The sequence below is a fragment of the Palaemon carinicauda genome, chromosome 11, assembly GCF_036898095.1.
Source record: "Palaemon carinicauda isolate YSFRI2023 chromosome 11, ASM3689809v2, whole genome shotgun sequence".
NCBI lineage: Eukaryota > Metazoa > Arthropoda > Malacostraca > Decapoda > Palaemonidae > Palaemon > Palaemon carinicauda.
In genome coordinates, this window is record NC_090735.1 from 144,069,662 (window position 1) to 144,087,272 (window position 17,611).

At 33.8% G+C, this 17,611-nt stretch overlaps 1 protein-coding gene and 1 long non-coding RNA gene across 3 annotated transcripts in view; one reads left to right on the forward strand and one right to left on the reverse strand.

Moving 5' to 3' along the window:
• LOC137650265 (polyadenylate-binding protein-interacting protein 1-like) overlaps positions 1 to 9,088 on the forward strand; it is a 109,355-nt gene extending 100,267 nt beyond the window's left edge. Inside the window, exon 9 of the mRNA XM_068383568.1 lies at positions 8,443 to 9,088. Coding sequence (XP_068239669.1) covers positions 8,443 to 8,518 — 76 coding nt within the window. The 3' untranslated portion in view covers positions 8,519 to 9,088. The remainder of the gene's footprint in view (positions 1 to 8,442) is intronic.
• A 2,413-nt stretch (positions 9,089 to 11,501) lies between these two features.
• Positions 11,502 to 17,611, reverse strand: part of LOC137650266 (uncharacterized) — a 136,644-nt gene continuing 130,534 nt past the window's right edge. For both annotated transcript variants that reach the window (XR_011045949.1, XR_011045948.1), the window contains exon 3: positions 11,502 to 12,928. This is a non-coding gene — a long non-coding RNA (uncharacterized lncRNA). The remainder of the gene's footprint in view (positions 12,929 to 17,611) is intronic.

The following is a 17,611-nucleotide window of genomic DNA, read 5'->3' on the forward strand; positions in this document are numbered from 1 at the left end:
AGCATGTCTAATATGTTTCTAACTCGATGTTTTAGTTGGTAATCATCATTGATAAAAATTCAACCGGATTTAAAAAATTGTCTTATAAAATGCAGATTAGGGTCCAAGAGGGAAGTAGTCTTTTAATATACTGACTACATTAAGCATTAAGAATTTTTTCTCCTTGGGAGGTCATTACAGCATTCACTTTTTAGTATTTTACAATACCGCCATTTCAGACTCCTTTCTTCAAACTAGCTTTCCAGTATTTTGTAATTTTAACTTTGAAATGGTACTGTTGGGTTTTGCTCCAGTTGCGCATAGGTGCTCGATGGCGTCTCTCTCTCTCTCTCTCTCTCTCTCTCTCTCTCTCTCTCTCTCTCTCTCTCTCTCTCTCTCTCTCTCTCCCTCTCTCTCTCTCTCTCTCTCTCTCTCTCTCTCTCTCTCTCTTTTTTTTTTTTGTGAATGTAGACTGATGTTTGTATCCTGGAAAAAAGATAATAAAAGCATAGACTATTAAACATATCACCATTGAAAATGAAAATTTTCTTTATTCATGGCCAATGCAGGTATTTTGGACAACCAGGTCACTATTGGAACATCAACAGCTTTCACAGGTATCTTTTGTGATCTCCTGATTGTAGATGAAGGTATGAGTTGTATTGTTTGCGATTATAAAGCCGAAATTGTCAGCTCCAATAAGATAAGATGATAAATCAGTCAAAAATTCCTAAACATTCTTGTAAATTGATGATAATGGACCAACGTGTTAATGCTTAAATACCTGCTGGCTGCTTTATTAAATACACACACACACACACACACAGATATGCTGGTTGATGATTTGCCATCCATAGGTCATATTTACATACTGTGAGAGAGAGAGAGAGAGAGAGAGAGAGAGAGAGAGAGAGAGAGAGAGAGAGAGAGAGAGAGAGAGAGTGAGTGAGTGAGAGTGAGTGTTCTTAAAATGTATTCTAACTGTCATTTGCTCTCAGTTTTATAAGATTGTGTGTGTGTGTTCTTAAAATGTACTGTATTCTATCATTTGCTCTCAGTTTTATAAGATTGTGTTGCTGCTTCTCTCATAGCTGCACAATTTGAACTGGTTTTCAGCCTCCCTCAGTTGTTATGCCCATACATTTAGTGTGGCACATATCTTACACACAGTTTCTCCCATCTTTGATTTTCATGTGGATATTATACATGTTTGGTGTACATATCAGTACAAGGCTCCCGTTTGCTGTATGCAAAAGCAATAATTATTCTTATTTAAAGAAAATAATTCCAGTGCAACCTGGAACCTAAGTGCATTTACTTAGTCTCAAGACCTAGAGAAAAAAGATGCTGAATGGTAGGGGGAGAAGGAGAGATCAAATGGTGCTAATGCAAAATGTAGTAGGCTCCTCATAAAATAAGGGTGCCTTTGGGATGGAGAGAAAACAAGAGACAATTTGTAAATTTACATGAAAGTGGTTAGGGGATTATACATGGCCATCTGAGAGCAAGTTGGTCTTTCTTTTAACCCCCAAAGAATAGTGACCAAAATAGTAAATGCAGTATTCAAACAAACACTTGTGGCAGAGAAAACAGTTTTTAAAAAAAATTGCTTTTGAACTGTAGGTTAACCGTAAATATATTTCTTTAAATCTTTTTTAATATGAATTATATTTTAGCTACAGGTTGAGGATTGTTAATTGTTTACATAATTGTTTATGCCTCATAGCTCTCAACATTGTAGATTTACCATATCTAGAGCATTTCGCTCTCTTATTTCACAAAGGTTACCCCAAGAGAATTTTCAAGATATTGTGTTTAGTTTTGTCTTATAAAAATGTGAACTATTAAGGAGTTTTGTCAAGGGATTTTGTTAAGATGATTGCCCTTTCAGAGACACCAGTGGGTCTACTGGTAGCATACAGATGTTTTTTTATCCTTATATTTAGGTACAATAAGGCAGGAGGTAACTTACCTCCCCATAAACTCATCCATTATAATTGTTCAGTTTTGAGTCTATCGCTAACATTATGGATAGACTGTCATAGTATTGAATCTTTTTCTGACAGTATCTTCAGTCATACCTAAGTACAGTAATGTAGAGTCCTATATGAACTGATGATTCTGGGCTGCGTGTATATTGTCATATTTTATTTTTTCTATATATCATTCATTACTGCCAAAGGCAGTGCTGAATGATTTGGCTGGTCCCAAATCTCATGTCATCATCATGCCCAACCGTTGCAGAACAATGTTAGTATGTATAAAGATTATCCATTACCATAGATTCTGTCCTTTCACCTCTCATCTACAATATGGGCATTACTGTATTAAGGAGTCTTGTTAGTGTTCCTTCTCCTCTTAGTTATACCCACTTTTTAGGCAATTACACTACCTTTCCTCCTTCCTCTCCATCTTGCTGGCCAATCTTTTTTAAGGAGGGAACCCCACCTTTCCTAAAGAATCGCCATTTCATGTTATATTACGATAAAAACTTTCCTACCTAAAGGTGATATTTTAACAAACACCTGAATTGATAGATTATTTTAGTGAAGCATTGATTTTATATGGATATTTTTCTTGAAAATTTTGCAAATTTTTAGATGATAACCTCCATGAAAATGAACATATCACATTTATAACCATACTGTTACAAAGCTACATAAATATAAAATAATTTCTCCAGAGGATTTACTCATTTTTTATAATTCAAATTATAAAAAATGTGGAATCAATGTGGAATGTGATGAGGTTATATGGAGTTAGTGGAAGGTTGTTGCAAGCAGTGAAAAATTTCTACAAAGGTTGTAAAGCATGTGTTAGGATAGGAAATGAAGTGAGCGATTGGTTTCCGGTGAGAGTGGGGCTCAGACAGGGATGTGTGATGTCGCTGTGGTTGTTTAACTTGTATGTTGATGGAGTGGTGAGAGAGGTGAATGCTCGAGTGCTTGGACGAGGATTAAAACTGGTAGACGAGAATGACCATGAATGGGAGGTAAATCAGTTGTTGTTTGCGGATGATACTGTACTGGTTGCAGACACAGAAGAGAAGCTTGGACGATTAGTGACAGAATTTGGAAGTGTGTGTGAGAGAAGGAAGTTGAGAGTTAATGTGGGTAAGAGTAAGGTTATGAGATGTACGAGAAGGGAAGGTGGTGCAAGGTTGAATGTCATGTTGAATGGAGAGTTACTTGAGGAGGTGGATCAGTTTAAGTACTTGGGGTCTGTTGTTGCAGCAAATGGTGGAGTGGAGGCAGATGTACGTCAGAGAGTGAATGAAGGTTGCAAAGTGTTGGGGGCAGTTAAGGGAGTTGTAAAAAATAGAGGGTTGGGCATGAATGTAAAGATAGTTCTATATGAGAAAGTGATTGTACCAACTGTGATGTATGGATCGGAGTTGTGGGGAATGAAAGTGATGGAGAGACAGAAATTGAATGTGTTTGAGATGAAGTGTCTAAGGAGTATGGCTGGTGTATCTCGAGTAGATAGGGTTAGGAATGAAGTGGTGAGAGTGAGAACGGGTGTAAGAAATGAGTTAGCAGCTAGAGTGGATATGAATGTGTTGAGGTGGTTTGGCCATGTTGAGAGAATGGAAAATGGATGTCTGCTAAAGAAGGTGATGAATGCAAGAGTTGATGGGAGAAGTACTAGAGGAAGGCCAAGGTTTGGGTGGATGGATGGAGTGAAGTAAGCTCTGGGTGATAGGAGGATAGATGTGAGCGAGGCAAGAGAGCGTGCTAGAAATAGGAATGAACGGCGAGCGATTGTGACGCAGTTCCGGTAGGCCCTGCTGCTGCCTCCGATGCCTTAGATGACAGTGGAGGTAGCAGCAGTAAGGGATTCAGCATTATGAAGCTTCATCTGTGGTGGATAATATGGGAGGGTGGGCTGTGACACCCTAGCAGTACCAGCTGAACTCGGTTGAGTCCCTTGTTAGGTTGGGAGGAACGTAGAGAGTAGAGGTCCCCATTTTGTTTTTGTTTCTTTGTTGATGTCGGCTACCCCCCAAAATTGGGGGAAGTGCCATGGTATATGTGTGTATGTATAATAAACTTTTCATGAAAATTTAAATTTTTAAATTGAAACTATTATTGAAATGCTATTTAAAATATAGATAACCAAGAAAATCAAATTTCCTCTTTGGATAATATCTTACGAATTTGTCCTCTTCTCTTATGCTTTTTGAATTTTGAAAATCACATCTATAGTTTAGAAGTTGTTACAAAATCTGTAGCCACAACTTACGAAAAACGCAAATCAAAATACTGTACGCGGCTTTTACTAAAATAAACATTCACGACTTAGTGCTCGAGTTGCCAACACCTTAACATATATATTTATGATGTAAACATTGACTTTTCCTTGTAAATACTTTATGTAATCACTAGGCATGTTCGTAATAATTGCTAACTACCAAGAAACAAAATATACAGAAATTGATAAATCTCAAAACTGCCTCCAACTTAAATATTAGATGGCTGCTACATTTCTTCATAAGCTTTACCAAATCACCCAGGTTTCATCGTGCATGACTTGTTTTTTCAAGTGGATTTCTCTTGTAAGCTTATTCTCCACTAGCCATGTATAAAGCATATGATTCTATGCAATTAGAATCTTTCAAAGGCATGATTAGTGGTGGTCAACTGACGTTTACCTCTTTAAACTTATTTTTCTTTATAGAAGATTTCATGAACTCCCAATAATATCTTATGAGTGAGGACATTTCATAACCTATGTTCAATTGTGCTTGTGTATAAAGCATATGCTATATTTGTCATGTTTCTTCATGAAGAATATTAACTTTCATTGAGGAAGCAATATCACGCAATCCTCAATCACCAATGTGTTATTGCCTGGATGTGTAAATTAAATTCAACGCATCTTTTTCTTGTGACTTTATCTCCCCTGATACTGCACATTTCCTTGTCACAGTAATCAGTATCTCGCCACATTCCTCACACATGAAAAATATTAGTGTCAAATCATTAAGAGAGCTGAAAAAAAATGCTACTTCGCTCACAATCGCTCTTACTTTTTTGCAAAGACCAAAAACAGTTTTATTAACAACAAACTGTTCCCGATCGAGTTCATCTCTCAGTATTTTATTTCTGATCAACTCTTCTATTACATAAGCAGCTTTAAGTTTTGGGGAAAGAGGCATCAGTCTTTGAGGAGGCTGACCCTCAACCCTTGTGGCTGTAGAGCTGCCAGCTGTTGCTAATTTTTTTTTTTTTCGTCACTGGAATTTCTGGGGAGGTTTCTTTTTATCTAGAATATCTTCGCTGTATCAATGGAAACCTAAAGGAAAACCTTTCTCCTGCTAACATGTGGAATGTTGGAAATAAACAAATAAGCATGCAAAAGTCTTTACAAAAAGAGTTACCGTACTGGAAACTTCACATCATCACATCACTTTGTTTTTTACTGCCTGCACTGGTCTTACTCACTATAAAGTGCTGCAAATGGGAAATCCTATCGTACACCAAAGAAAAATTGGAAAAAATGATAGAAATAAAGAAAATAAAGCACTAATAGAAAAATGATGAACATATGGGCATTTAAATGCCACGCTTCCCTAATTTAAAGGTCCATTGTCACAGCGGGGGCATAAAAACAATTAGAATAGTGCCAACGTATCCCTGCGTGTCGTAAGAGGTGACTAAAAGGGATGGGACGAGGGGGCTGGGAACTCCTTCTCCTGTATTATAATCCTGTGAGACATCAAAGAGGTGGAGCTTGGGGGAGAGTGACTGCTCCCCACACTCTAGTTTTGGGGTGTTTGAATGTGCGTGGATGTAGTACGATAGAGAGTAAAAGATGTGAGATTGGAAGTATGTTTAGGAATAGAAAGATGGATATCTTGGCTTTGTGTGAGACAAAGATAAAAGGGAAAGGTGAAGTGATGTTTGGTGAAATGTCTGGTAGAGTGTCTTGGATTGAAAGGGGAAGAGCAAGAGAAGGTGTGGCTTTATTGCTGAGTGAATGGATGACAGGTAAAGTAGTGGAATGGAAGGAGATATCATCTAGGTTAATGTGGGTAAGTGTTAGGTTGGGTAGGGAGTGTTGGGCTTTTGTCAGTGCGTATGGGCCAGGTTGTGAGAAAAGTGAAGAAGAGCGGAATGAGTTCTGGAATGAATTAACTAGGTGTGTAGAAGGACTGGGTAGAAGGAATTATGTAGTTGTCATGGGTGACTTAAATGCTAGAGTGGGCGCTGGAGAGGTAGAAGGTGTCATTGGGAAGTACCAGGTGAAAATGAGAGTGGCGAGAGACTGGTAGATATGTGTGTTGAACAAGAGATGGTGATAGGTGCTAGCTTTTTCAAAAAGAAAGATAAAAACAAGTATACATGGGTACGAGTGGCAAACGGAAGAGTTGTAGAAAGGGCGTTAATGGATTATGTGTTGATAACTAAAAGAATGTTTGGAAGATTGAAAGACGTGTACGTGTTTAGGGGTATGGCTAACGGTATGTCTGATCATTTTTTGGTGGAAGGAAAATTAGTTGTAGCAAAAGAGTGGGGTAATAGAGTAGGTGGATGTAAAAGGGAGCTAGTGAGAGTTGAAGAGCTAATAAAACCGGGGGTAAAAAGTATTTATCAAGAAAGGTTGAAAATGGCATACGACGCAGTGAAAGTAAGAGAAACTGGTAATTTAGAGGAGTGGAAGTTTGTTGGGATTGAAAGTGATGTGTGTGGCAAGAAGCTTGTTGGAGGAAGCATGAGGAAGGGCAGTGAATGGTGGAGTGAAGGTAAAAGTGGAAGTGGAAAAGAGGGCTTTTGAAGAATGGCTGCAGAGTAATAGTGTAGAGAAGTATGAAAGATATTGAGAGTCAGTACTCTGGAATGCATGAAAAGGAGTTGAACGACCTTTTTCTTTTCTTCAATCTTCCCCTTTCTTGGGGCAGAGCATCCAAAAATCCTGTAGCTAGAATATGTTTTCATATTCTATTGTTAGGTCCCCATTCTCCTTACAAGAGAGAGTTGGGACGTCTGGTCCCTTTAGTGTATATTCACAAAACTGTGAATCATACACAGACCATGACAATCACGGTTACGTTCTTGTGCTCATAATCACTTTCACATGGGGTGTTAACCCACTGGTATTGTCAGGCCATTGGTTTACGGGGTGTCAGAATGCTCATCCCTCACGTTATCATGCTTGTATACAGTGATCCTGGGAAAAAAAATTTCACCCATTTGAAGGGACTGCCACTAACTTAAGAAGCGAGTCGCTATAATAAGAAGTGTATGGTTTGTATTCATGTCAGAACAAATGACAAATTTGGAAGAAATCTGTATTTTTCCTAACTATATAAACTTTGAGTTCTTTACCCCTTCTTTACTTGCCATCACCTACCCCCAGGGAAAGTACTGCCTGTGATCAAAGTGAAGAATGTGAGTGAGAGGTGCTAGTACTGCCCCCTTGCTACCACTGGTAGCAACCGTTATGGTTGTTGACACCTCGTTAAAAGTTTTATAGCCGTTTGCCAGCCTATGCTAACATCCATATCCATAGCAAAGAGGTGTTGTTTGTATAGTTAGGAAAAATACAAATTTTTCAAATTTGTAATGTTACCACTTGTTATTGCTGTTAATTTACCTTGTTAACAAATTTAATGGCTATTTCAGCTCCGCTGAAGACACTCCCTATTTTATGGACTCGGGTTTGTTAGTAAGGAAAACTACAAATTATTTACAGATTTGTAAAATTTGTATTAATAATCGTGACATAAACATGACAAACATCACAAATTTTAAGGGGTATGGAACTTTTGATTAATGGGTATGGAACTTTTGATTAATATTACTGATTTCAAGAGAGGACAGGATATCTGGATTATCCCTGTTGTTATTGGCAGTTGTTTATCAGTGTATCCAAATATTAGATTGTCTTCCTGGAAAACCCACTGTTGTCTGTGCTACAACAGTCACTGTTCCTCCTTTTTGCTCATGAGTATTTTGAGTTATTTTATATTGTTATAGAGTTGAATTTTTCATATATTCCTATAGTACTTTTTATATCATTTATAGTTAATTATATTTTTATTTAATATGTTCAAGAATTAAATTTTTTTTACTTCCTTTCCTTACTGTGCTATTTTTCCCTGTTGGAGCCTTGGGCTTAAAACATCCTGCTTTTCCAATTAAGGTTTCTAAGGTTGTAGCTCAGCTAGTAATAATAATAATAATAATAATAATAATAATAATAATAATAATAATGCGACACTCAATGAGGGTATGATCCTCTCATGCTGAACTTGGTTTTGCAATATAATATATCCTCCAATTTGAGTTAATGTGATTTTTAAAAAAATGCATACATGATAAAATTTCACTTTTCTTTGATTTTATATTTGTGTTTGGAGTTTTAATTTTATTCTCCATTATTTACTTATACAGTAGTATAAAAGCCATACTGTAGAATAAATTAAGACAACATTGAATGTCCTTACATATTTATTTTCAGTTGGTCGCCTGCTGTAGAAGAATTGGAGGGAGATGTAGCTGAGGCATTTGAAGAGTTCCTCAAACTTCAGCAATGAAATATAGGTTTCTTTAAGGCTTTGTTGTCCTTTAATTTTAGAAGGCCTTAATCTTTATATGTGAAAATAGGCTTTTGAGCAGTATCATTAACAACAACTGCTTGTAATCTTTCTGAAATATAACCCAAGTTCTGTGAGCGTAGTTGTTACTCAAAGGTAGTCTGTAAGGAAATGTTTGGTTTATTGTAAATTTCTTTTGTGTTTCAAATCAAGGATCATGTTTCATGATAATTAAATTTTATGAGCCTTTGGGTCCTTTTTTTTTAGAAAGCATTCTGTCCTTAGATCTTTTTATAGGTTTCTTGGGAAAAGGTGCATCTATACTGTATGCACATTCTTGGCTTAAAAAAATGGAAAGCCAAAAAGTCAGGGCACTTATTCTTAGCTAGAGCTGTGTGTGGAAAGAGTTGCAACAAGAGGGGTAGGGAAGATTTGGAATTTGAAAAGGGACCCTGAAGTTACCTGGAAGGAGGAAAAAGTTTTGGTTTTACTATAACATGGTATAATCATCCAGTAGCCAGCACGAACATCTTTAATGATTACATATATGTTATAGTATTGCTTCTAAAAGTTGTAAAGAGCTCTTATTTAGTTTCATGCCTTCATGTTGCTGGAATTGTTTGAATATGGGAGAAACTTTGAATTAATGGTTTTAGAAGGAATGAAGTTTGACTAGTTTCTTGACATATACTCTTATGTTGATCCATATATTTTGTTTGTCAAGTACATTCTGTACTGTATATTGAACATAATATGTCTAGATTATTATGCTATTTTTTTTTTTATCTATGCAGGATTTCAGTATTTTAGCAGTCTACCAAGTGTTGCCTCCTTACTCACAAGATTCATGAAGTCTTTGTAGGGTAAATTTCTATAGTTGCTGATGGCAGTCAATATTAATGGTACTTTATTTGATGATTTTATTTGCTTAATGCAGAGAAGTATATAACTAAAATAAATATTAATTCAGACACTGAAAATAATTTATTCTTGAAAACAAGGTATTTTTTGTTATACAAATGAAGGTGACGACTATGACTAAGGACAGGAAAAAAATTGATAATTGACATTGCATTCACTTAATCAGTTTTGAAGTGGATTATTTGATAATTGTTCTTTGTACTGTATTCATATTTACATTGTCATTAAATATACTGTATGCTGTTTTATGCTAAATTGCACAGCTGAAACTTTAGGGTATCAAGGATTTGGGTTTCATCTGAATAAATATGCAACAGGGCAGAATATGGAATTACAATCTGCAGAGGACAAAAATTTTCTTATAAATTTTAGATCTTGTTTTTGTGCAGCGGTAACTACAGTTACCACCTGCTAAATGCAGATTTATAAGCTCAGTCAAATTTGCAGGGAATATTTTTAAATGTTTTAGCACTATAACCACTAATTCTTTTATGCATTTTGAGTATTTTGCTTTCATTATGCTGTTGCATGTTTTTGACTAAATAATAGTGTCAATAGTAGCAGAGAGGCATTTCAAATGAGTATCCCTCATTTTGCAGCCCTTTTCACAAACAACTTTCAACCTAATGTATGGTTCAGGGATACTATTATTGTCTCCATTCTGTAATTGAATATAAAGCAGTGTAAAGGGTGTTCGGTTAATGGAGGTGCTAAGTTTGGTAATTTTCTCCTACAATTAATTTCTTTATTGGGATTAGGCTATTTCACTTTCTTGGTATGGTAGGTGGCTGTTCTGTTTTTCAGAAATATTGAATTTCATGTAGATATAAGTGCAAAAGGGTTTTTTTTTGTTTTAATTATTGGAATTTTTAAGTACTGTTGTATTTCTTTCATGGATAAATGTAATTACTTACCAGGAGATGGATGATAAACTAAAATTTTCTTAAGGCAGTCTCATCCTTATCTATAATATTTTGTTTTTGGTGGCATTATGCAGGTACTCCTTAATGTAAAATGTGGCCAGATATATTTTGTTGTTCTTTTTTGTTACCATTTGGTTTACATAGAGGGGTTTATTATTAAAACTGTATTATTTATTTAGTTGTCTACGTAGATGAATGAATTATGTCGTAGTAGAGTACTTGGCAAAATTTAATGCAGCGCATATGAAAGTACTGTAGGCATCAGGAAGCAAATTGTTCGGCTAATTACGATTAGCTCTCCATTATTTTCATGCATGCCTAAGTTACACAAATTAATTTCTTCTTGCAATTTGAGTTACTGCTGCCAGATAAATTTCTTTTACATAACTGAATTATACCTTATTCAGCCAAATTAGTTTATGTATGTACAGTACTGGAAACTGTTGAGTAGTAAAACTTGAGATAAAGATTATTTATGCATCTAGATAATGTAATTTATAATTGATTTTATGTAAAGGGACAGAGCATTGTACAGTAATTGATCATCAAGGTCATAGTAACAATGTTAAATTTGCTGTGTATTTTGATATAAATTCAGTCTCAAACCTCAGGTGCTGCTGGCTTTCTTAAATCGAAATTTGATTTGTGGTAGATTGAATTTTGGATTTCCTAAGCCCTTGCCAAATTTTCTAATGTAAACTTAACCCTCAATTGGTTGATGGAATATTTCTGTACTTCAGATTATAAATGTAATACATTTCTTTGCAGGTTTTATCATGAACTATAAATCAAATGCGTTGTTTACAATTAGTAGGGGAAATTACTATTGGCACTTTTGGTTTCTTGCTCAGATTATGGGTGTAAAAGAAAACAATTTGGTCATCATTACTGGTTTATGAGTCTCTCGTAGTTGGGCTTTTAGAAGTTTAAAGTTCAGTCAGTTACTAAATCATTATTTTTGCCTCTCGGCTGTGGTTTAGTTCTTTAGATATAGTCATTTATGAAATTTTAAGAAAATTTTGGTATAAGAAAAAATTTACATCAATCCTGCCTTGACTGGTGTTACTTATTATCTAAAGGATTTTATATACGAGACTGAAATGTCTTATTGTATCTGAATTTATGAATATGAAATGAGACTTGGCAAAGATAGCAACAGTTTTCATTAAGAAACCAAGCGTAATATAAATTTATCCCTCAAAAGTTATAAGATTCAGATTACTAGCTTGCAGATGCTCAAGAAACTTTGAACTGCCTTGCAGTCATTTAAACTACAAGGAAAACTGAATAGATATCATGCACCGGCCATATTAGGTCAATTATCTTGGCCAAAACTAATGATTTTTTTTCTTTTAAATAAATTCCCTGCATCCAGAGATGACATTTACTTCTTGTTCTCACATTTTTGTCTTTTATGTTTTTGATGAATGTCCTTGTTTTTTTAAACAGAAAACATGACTTTTCATTGATTCTTCAATAAAATTTACAGAAGAATATTAATATAATTGCTCCTGAAAAGTGAGTCTTTATCAAACTGTAAATGATAAGACAATTACAAAGTGTCTCTCTTGGCGAGACTCATTTCTTTTAACTATTATAGAATGTTTTCATCTTGCAAAATATGTTTTACAATTGGATTTTTTTTATTCTGTAAAATAACCTAGTGCTTTTGGATGATCTAAAAAAAAGGAATAAATACAAACCTTTTAAAAATGAAGGTCGTATGATTTCATAAACATATTATTGGCCTCAAATGCTTTGTCAACCAATGATCTCGGGTTAACAGTGATTTATTATATGTAATAGTTTCTCAAATTAGTGTCACAACATTAACTCAAGTGTTTTTATGAGCTAACTAGCTATCCCGTACAAAACAGCTTTTTTTTTTTTTGAGTGAGCATTTGTGGTATACATTGTGTAAACAATTCGGGAAAACAGCAGCACATATCTATATTTTCCTAAGAGTGACAATAGTATGCTATCTTTATGTATATGATGATAAAACCCTCATCTCTAATCTGCTCCGTAATACCAATTTTTTTTTTTCTATTGCCAGTGACCTGATAATTTGAATGTCATACAGATTGAAGGAAGTAATCATATACTAAACGTGTCATGATACCACTAAATTTAAGAGTATTTTCCTATTAAATCAAAATATTTTATCAAATCAGAAAATTCAAAAGTAGCCAATCTATATTTTGAAACTTGAATTTTTTTCTTTCTGGTCCTTTATCCCAAGATATTTTAAACAGTTTTTAATCGGATGTTCCTGATGAGAGATACATATTATGCTGTTTTGACTGTTCCAAGTCTTCTGGTCTCTAAATTGCCATTTTTTTGCAACTAACTTTTCTTTTAATCTTGATACATTTCTGTATGTGCAGTTTGTCGATAACGATAAAAAATGTTTTAGTGAATCTAGAGAGGTTTGTTCTCTGAACCTCTGTTTTCATTTCCATCATCCAACATGTAATCGTTTACTGGCAGATGTGAAGTCCGCATTCCCGTAGAAATTAACATGACTTAGTGCTTGGTTTTGGTCATGCTGACAAACAAGCTGAACCTGAAATATAGTCTTGGCAAAGGTGATAATAGTAACAATTTGTTTATTAGTAAGGATGTGATATTGATAATGTATTCATGATGCATATGATATTGTAATATTGTTAGTTTGTCCTCTAAACTCTTTAGCATCACTGAAACTTGCTTCTGTTTCAAGTTCAGTCATGCTGTAGAAAGTAAATGATAACGAATAACAAAGGTGAATTACTTTTCTTATAAATAAAAAGTATTTCTTAAAACAACACAGGTATTTGAGGGCTATTCTGTACTGTAAAGTTCCTGACTAGAAAATATAATACAAAATAAATAGTGAAATGTGCTTCATGACAGTTATAATTTCAGTCAACAAGGAATAACCTTTTTTTCAGAATTATCTTTATTTTAAGTATCCAATTATGCATATATAGTAGAGTTATGTATTGAAGACAAGTATAATTTTACTACATTAAAAAATACATAGCCAATGACCTCACAGTTTCAGATTTGTTTTTGAAGAATGCAGATCTTTTTTCTCATTAATTTTTGCTCCATGTAATGATTAATTATAAACCACTTGATATCCTCAGACAGACCATCTAATTGCCAGACTAAAATGGAGGTGTAGCATTTTGATTAAACAGAAGAGGTTGAAGGCTCATCACTTTCTGCAGTATGCTAAACTTAAGGTTTTCTTGAGACAACTTTGGAACTTGTAGCTTTGCTTGCTAATAAATCTATGTCACTGGTTGAAACTGTACTTTGCATTATGTTATAGCTTTTATTATTTTTTATCTGCTAATTCTTATATGTATGTAGGTTAAGCACTAGGAGGAAGTATCCTTTTATTTTAATTCCTCTAAGATGTGTTTATAATAAGAGTACAGGACCCTGCATTAAGAATCATGTGAAAGGAATATGGATAGTATGAAAACAGGTGGAGTTAAATTTCTTTCAAGGAAGAGAAAGATTTGGGTGATTGGATTTAAAATAAAATTTGAGATTTTACTTATCCAATTTGAAAGAGCAGAGAAAGCCTTAAGGGGACCGTTCACTGTGGTGGATAATGTAACAACTTGAAAAAATTAAAAAAGTCAAGTTATTGTTTCTATGTATGCAGAAACATGTACATACACTCCAGAAGTTTCAGCCAATTATTTCTACAAATAATTAAGATAAAATGGTCTTTAAATGATGACGTCATCCTAACTGCATTGTCTGGTTGACTGAGTTTGACAGAAATGTCTTTCCGTGTTCATTTTTGCATATATGAAGTGATTTTTTCACTCAAAGAAAGAACAAAAAGCAAGCATAGAGCAACTAAAACGAATCAAGAAGAGATGGAAACATGAAAAAGTATAAAGCTGGAACATTCTAACACTGGCAATAATGAGAGGCTGCTGGCAACTCATGAAAACCCTCACACCCTATTCATGTAGGAATAAACAATAAGAGTACAAAGTAAGGTTATCATAATTTTTTATGATGGAATTTCGATTTTCCTTTTTCTCATAATTGTTTTGCTTCTAGACTAAATTCAAGAAAAAAAAATATTGAAAAAAAGGAAAATCTAAATTGTTATACATAATTATTCAGTTTATAAAGAAGTTTTTAGGGTATGATTTTTTCAATACAATTGGTGTCATATTGGAGAAAAGGGGAACCTAATTTTTTTTTTTAAATCATAATTTTTGCTACTAAATCAAAATGTTTTCGATCAAATGACTTGAAATATTGTACGATGAAGGTATTATATATGCCTAAAACATACAGTATAGAAATTGTGTATTTTGAATAATTAGAAAAAAAAATTGAAAAACATAGCGGACGGCTCCCTTAAGTGCTAAAAATTTTTTTTTGGCTAAGGTAGTGAAAGAGTCCTTGTTGAAATACAAGACAAAGACAGTATGAAGATTCTAAATATTTTGCATTATTCGCATAGGGTGCAGGCTTAAGGCTATTAAATCTAATGTTACCATAATTCTTTGTAATATAAAAGCCAGTAAAGCAACATTGCTTAGGAATTGAAGCTTATTTATTGATACTACATATATAACAACAAACCAGACTTATTTTGGCAAATCGTTTGTTACTTGTGTTTTAAAGGCAAATAAGGTAGCTGATGAGATACCTGTATACAGTTAAGATCAGTACTGAAAATTTAACTTTTATAATATAAAGATGAAACTGTCAGGGACTATATACTGGTATTTGACTAAAGTGAAACTTGCATCATCGTATGTGAAGCAAGTTAATGAATGTAATTGTAGAATACTATTGCTACTAGGGGAAGTATAATTATATATCAAATGACATTAGGTTTACTAATAAGGATAATAAAAACAAAACTTTCCACAGCTAATGAGATTGCCCTGATTCAAGGTTCCATTGTCAAGAGTTGATCACAGAACAAAAGTACTGGAATGACCAATATTGAAAAATGAGAAATAGCATTGTTTTTCATATTTTTTTCTCATAAGTATTGTTGTTTGCATCATGCATGGCAAAAACTAAATCTGGAACCCTGAGGCTTCTGGAGAGAAATATTTGATAAAATTTGCTTGCATTTGCCAAAGTGAGTGTTGCATGTTTATGTAAAGATCTTTACAGTACAGTATGTAAATGAATATGGGACAGTTTAAACAGTAGGTCAAAGGAGCTATAATTATTTATGTTCTTTGATTCATCTCTTCCAATTTAGATTTCTATCTTGAACTTCAGCTATATTGTAGAGACTGGGAAAACTAAAAAAAATGTTGTACTGTTTAACTAGACAGTTTGCGAAGTGGGGATTGAATTTCTACTTCAAGCTATCATTGCAGTATCAAATATGATCATCTATTGAGTTCAAGAACTAGTGAAACATTGCATGCTACAATGATGTTATTCATACTACCACCTCTATTATACTGTGATGTGTTTGCTGCTGTACTTTATTTCTTTTCACAACCCTTCAATGAAGCTGATAGCTATAACATTTGAAGGTGACAACAAATGGAAAATGTTTGCTACTGTCATAATTTTTTAGATTGCCATTTATGGTTATTGATTCACTTATGTACTCTTTATATTGACAGATACACATAAGTATTCCAATATACACAGATGGATGCAAATATGATATATACAGAACTTTTTGTGAAAAACAATAATGTATATCTCCTTTGTAATAAGTAGTGAAATTAGAATTTTTATTATTTTCCTCAACATTGATGGTTGCCAACTGACTGTTTATCATCAATAAGCTATTGCACATTAAAGAAAAAGATAGCCAATAGAATAGGTGGAGCATACATTATTAATGTTGTTAGGCATTATGGATTACACGACTCCATCGCAGGTTTCTTTGAAATACTGTAAAGTATATACTGTACCTTCTCGGTTTTTATATCTGAATTTGGAACTTGAAAATTAGGTATGTCAGCTTTTTAGTATGTGCTGTGAAAGTTTATGAACCGGAGTATGATTGAGACAAGAGTACAACTGGTATCACTGAGATGGTCGGGTTAGGAAAATAATTTTATATGGTATCACAGAAAAATTATAAAGCTAATCTATTTTAAAAGCCATTGGAAACATAAACATTCCATTCAGCTAGATTTATGTACAACACCCAGATTTATGATACTGAATAAAGAATTGGTAATCTCCCTAATTTGATTTAGTGTAATGCAATGAAAGAATTGCATTATTCTTAAATTTTCATGTGTTTATATATACAGTTTATACACATCCTCCATATATACACACTGTAGTAAATTTTGGTTGGTAGTTTTAGTTTGTTTTCTTATACAGTGCAACAAATATTAGATGATTTGATGCGTCATAGTTTCACTCCAGTTTGTGTGCTTGTTACGAAGGCCTTTTTTTTTTCAAATATGATATGTTCATATAAAGCTGTGTAAATCTTTGTCACTGCAGCAGTGAAAATTTATTTGAAATGAAAAGTTAGTTAGGGTTTTTTGAAGTTATTACTGTATTATTAAAATTTTTATCTGCTAAAATAGAGTATAGAACTTAATATGACTTCTGAAATATTCTACAGGACTGTTGAAAATATACTGACATTACACCAAATACTATTTTGTATAGAACTTTCAGCTGATAAGAATTATTCTGGAAATACAGTAGGATTTATAGTTAGGAGTTAGCTAACAAAATGGATTTTATTTGTCTTGGAAGGTAATGTTATACAGTCACTTTGAGTTATGTGATGGCGAGGCTATGTTAGCCGACAGTTTTAGCTCTGGAGTATGGTTAAACTACAGGTACATAATCAATCTGCTAGTCAAAACAAATGGGACTAACCGTATCGTTTTGGTTAAAATTTAATTCTATCAAAAACCAATGTAGCCATGAACTATAGATAGGCTATTTCCATTGCAACTTTTATAATTGCTTGTGCCACTAATTGATTATTGAAAGGGGATTATTTGTTAGCATCATACGTTTTTCAAAAGTATTGTTAGTGATTTCCATTGAAGTAAAGTTGAATGGAGTATATTTATTGAGATGCACTAATTTGGTTTATAGTGATACAGTATTACTGAACATATTCTTGAAGAACTTCATTTTCAAATTTTACTATGAAAATATACAGTGAAGTACAGATTAGTTTTGTTTTTGCTTTGATATGGCATTGCTAGTTTACTGTTATTTTTTCAATGGTTTATTTTCACAGCTACTGAGCTGTGGCATAATGATATCT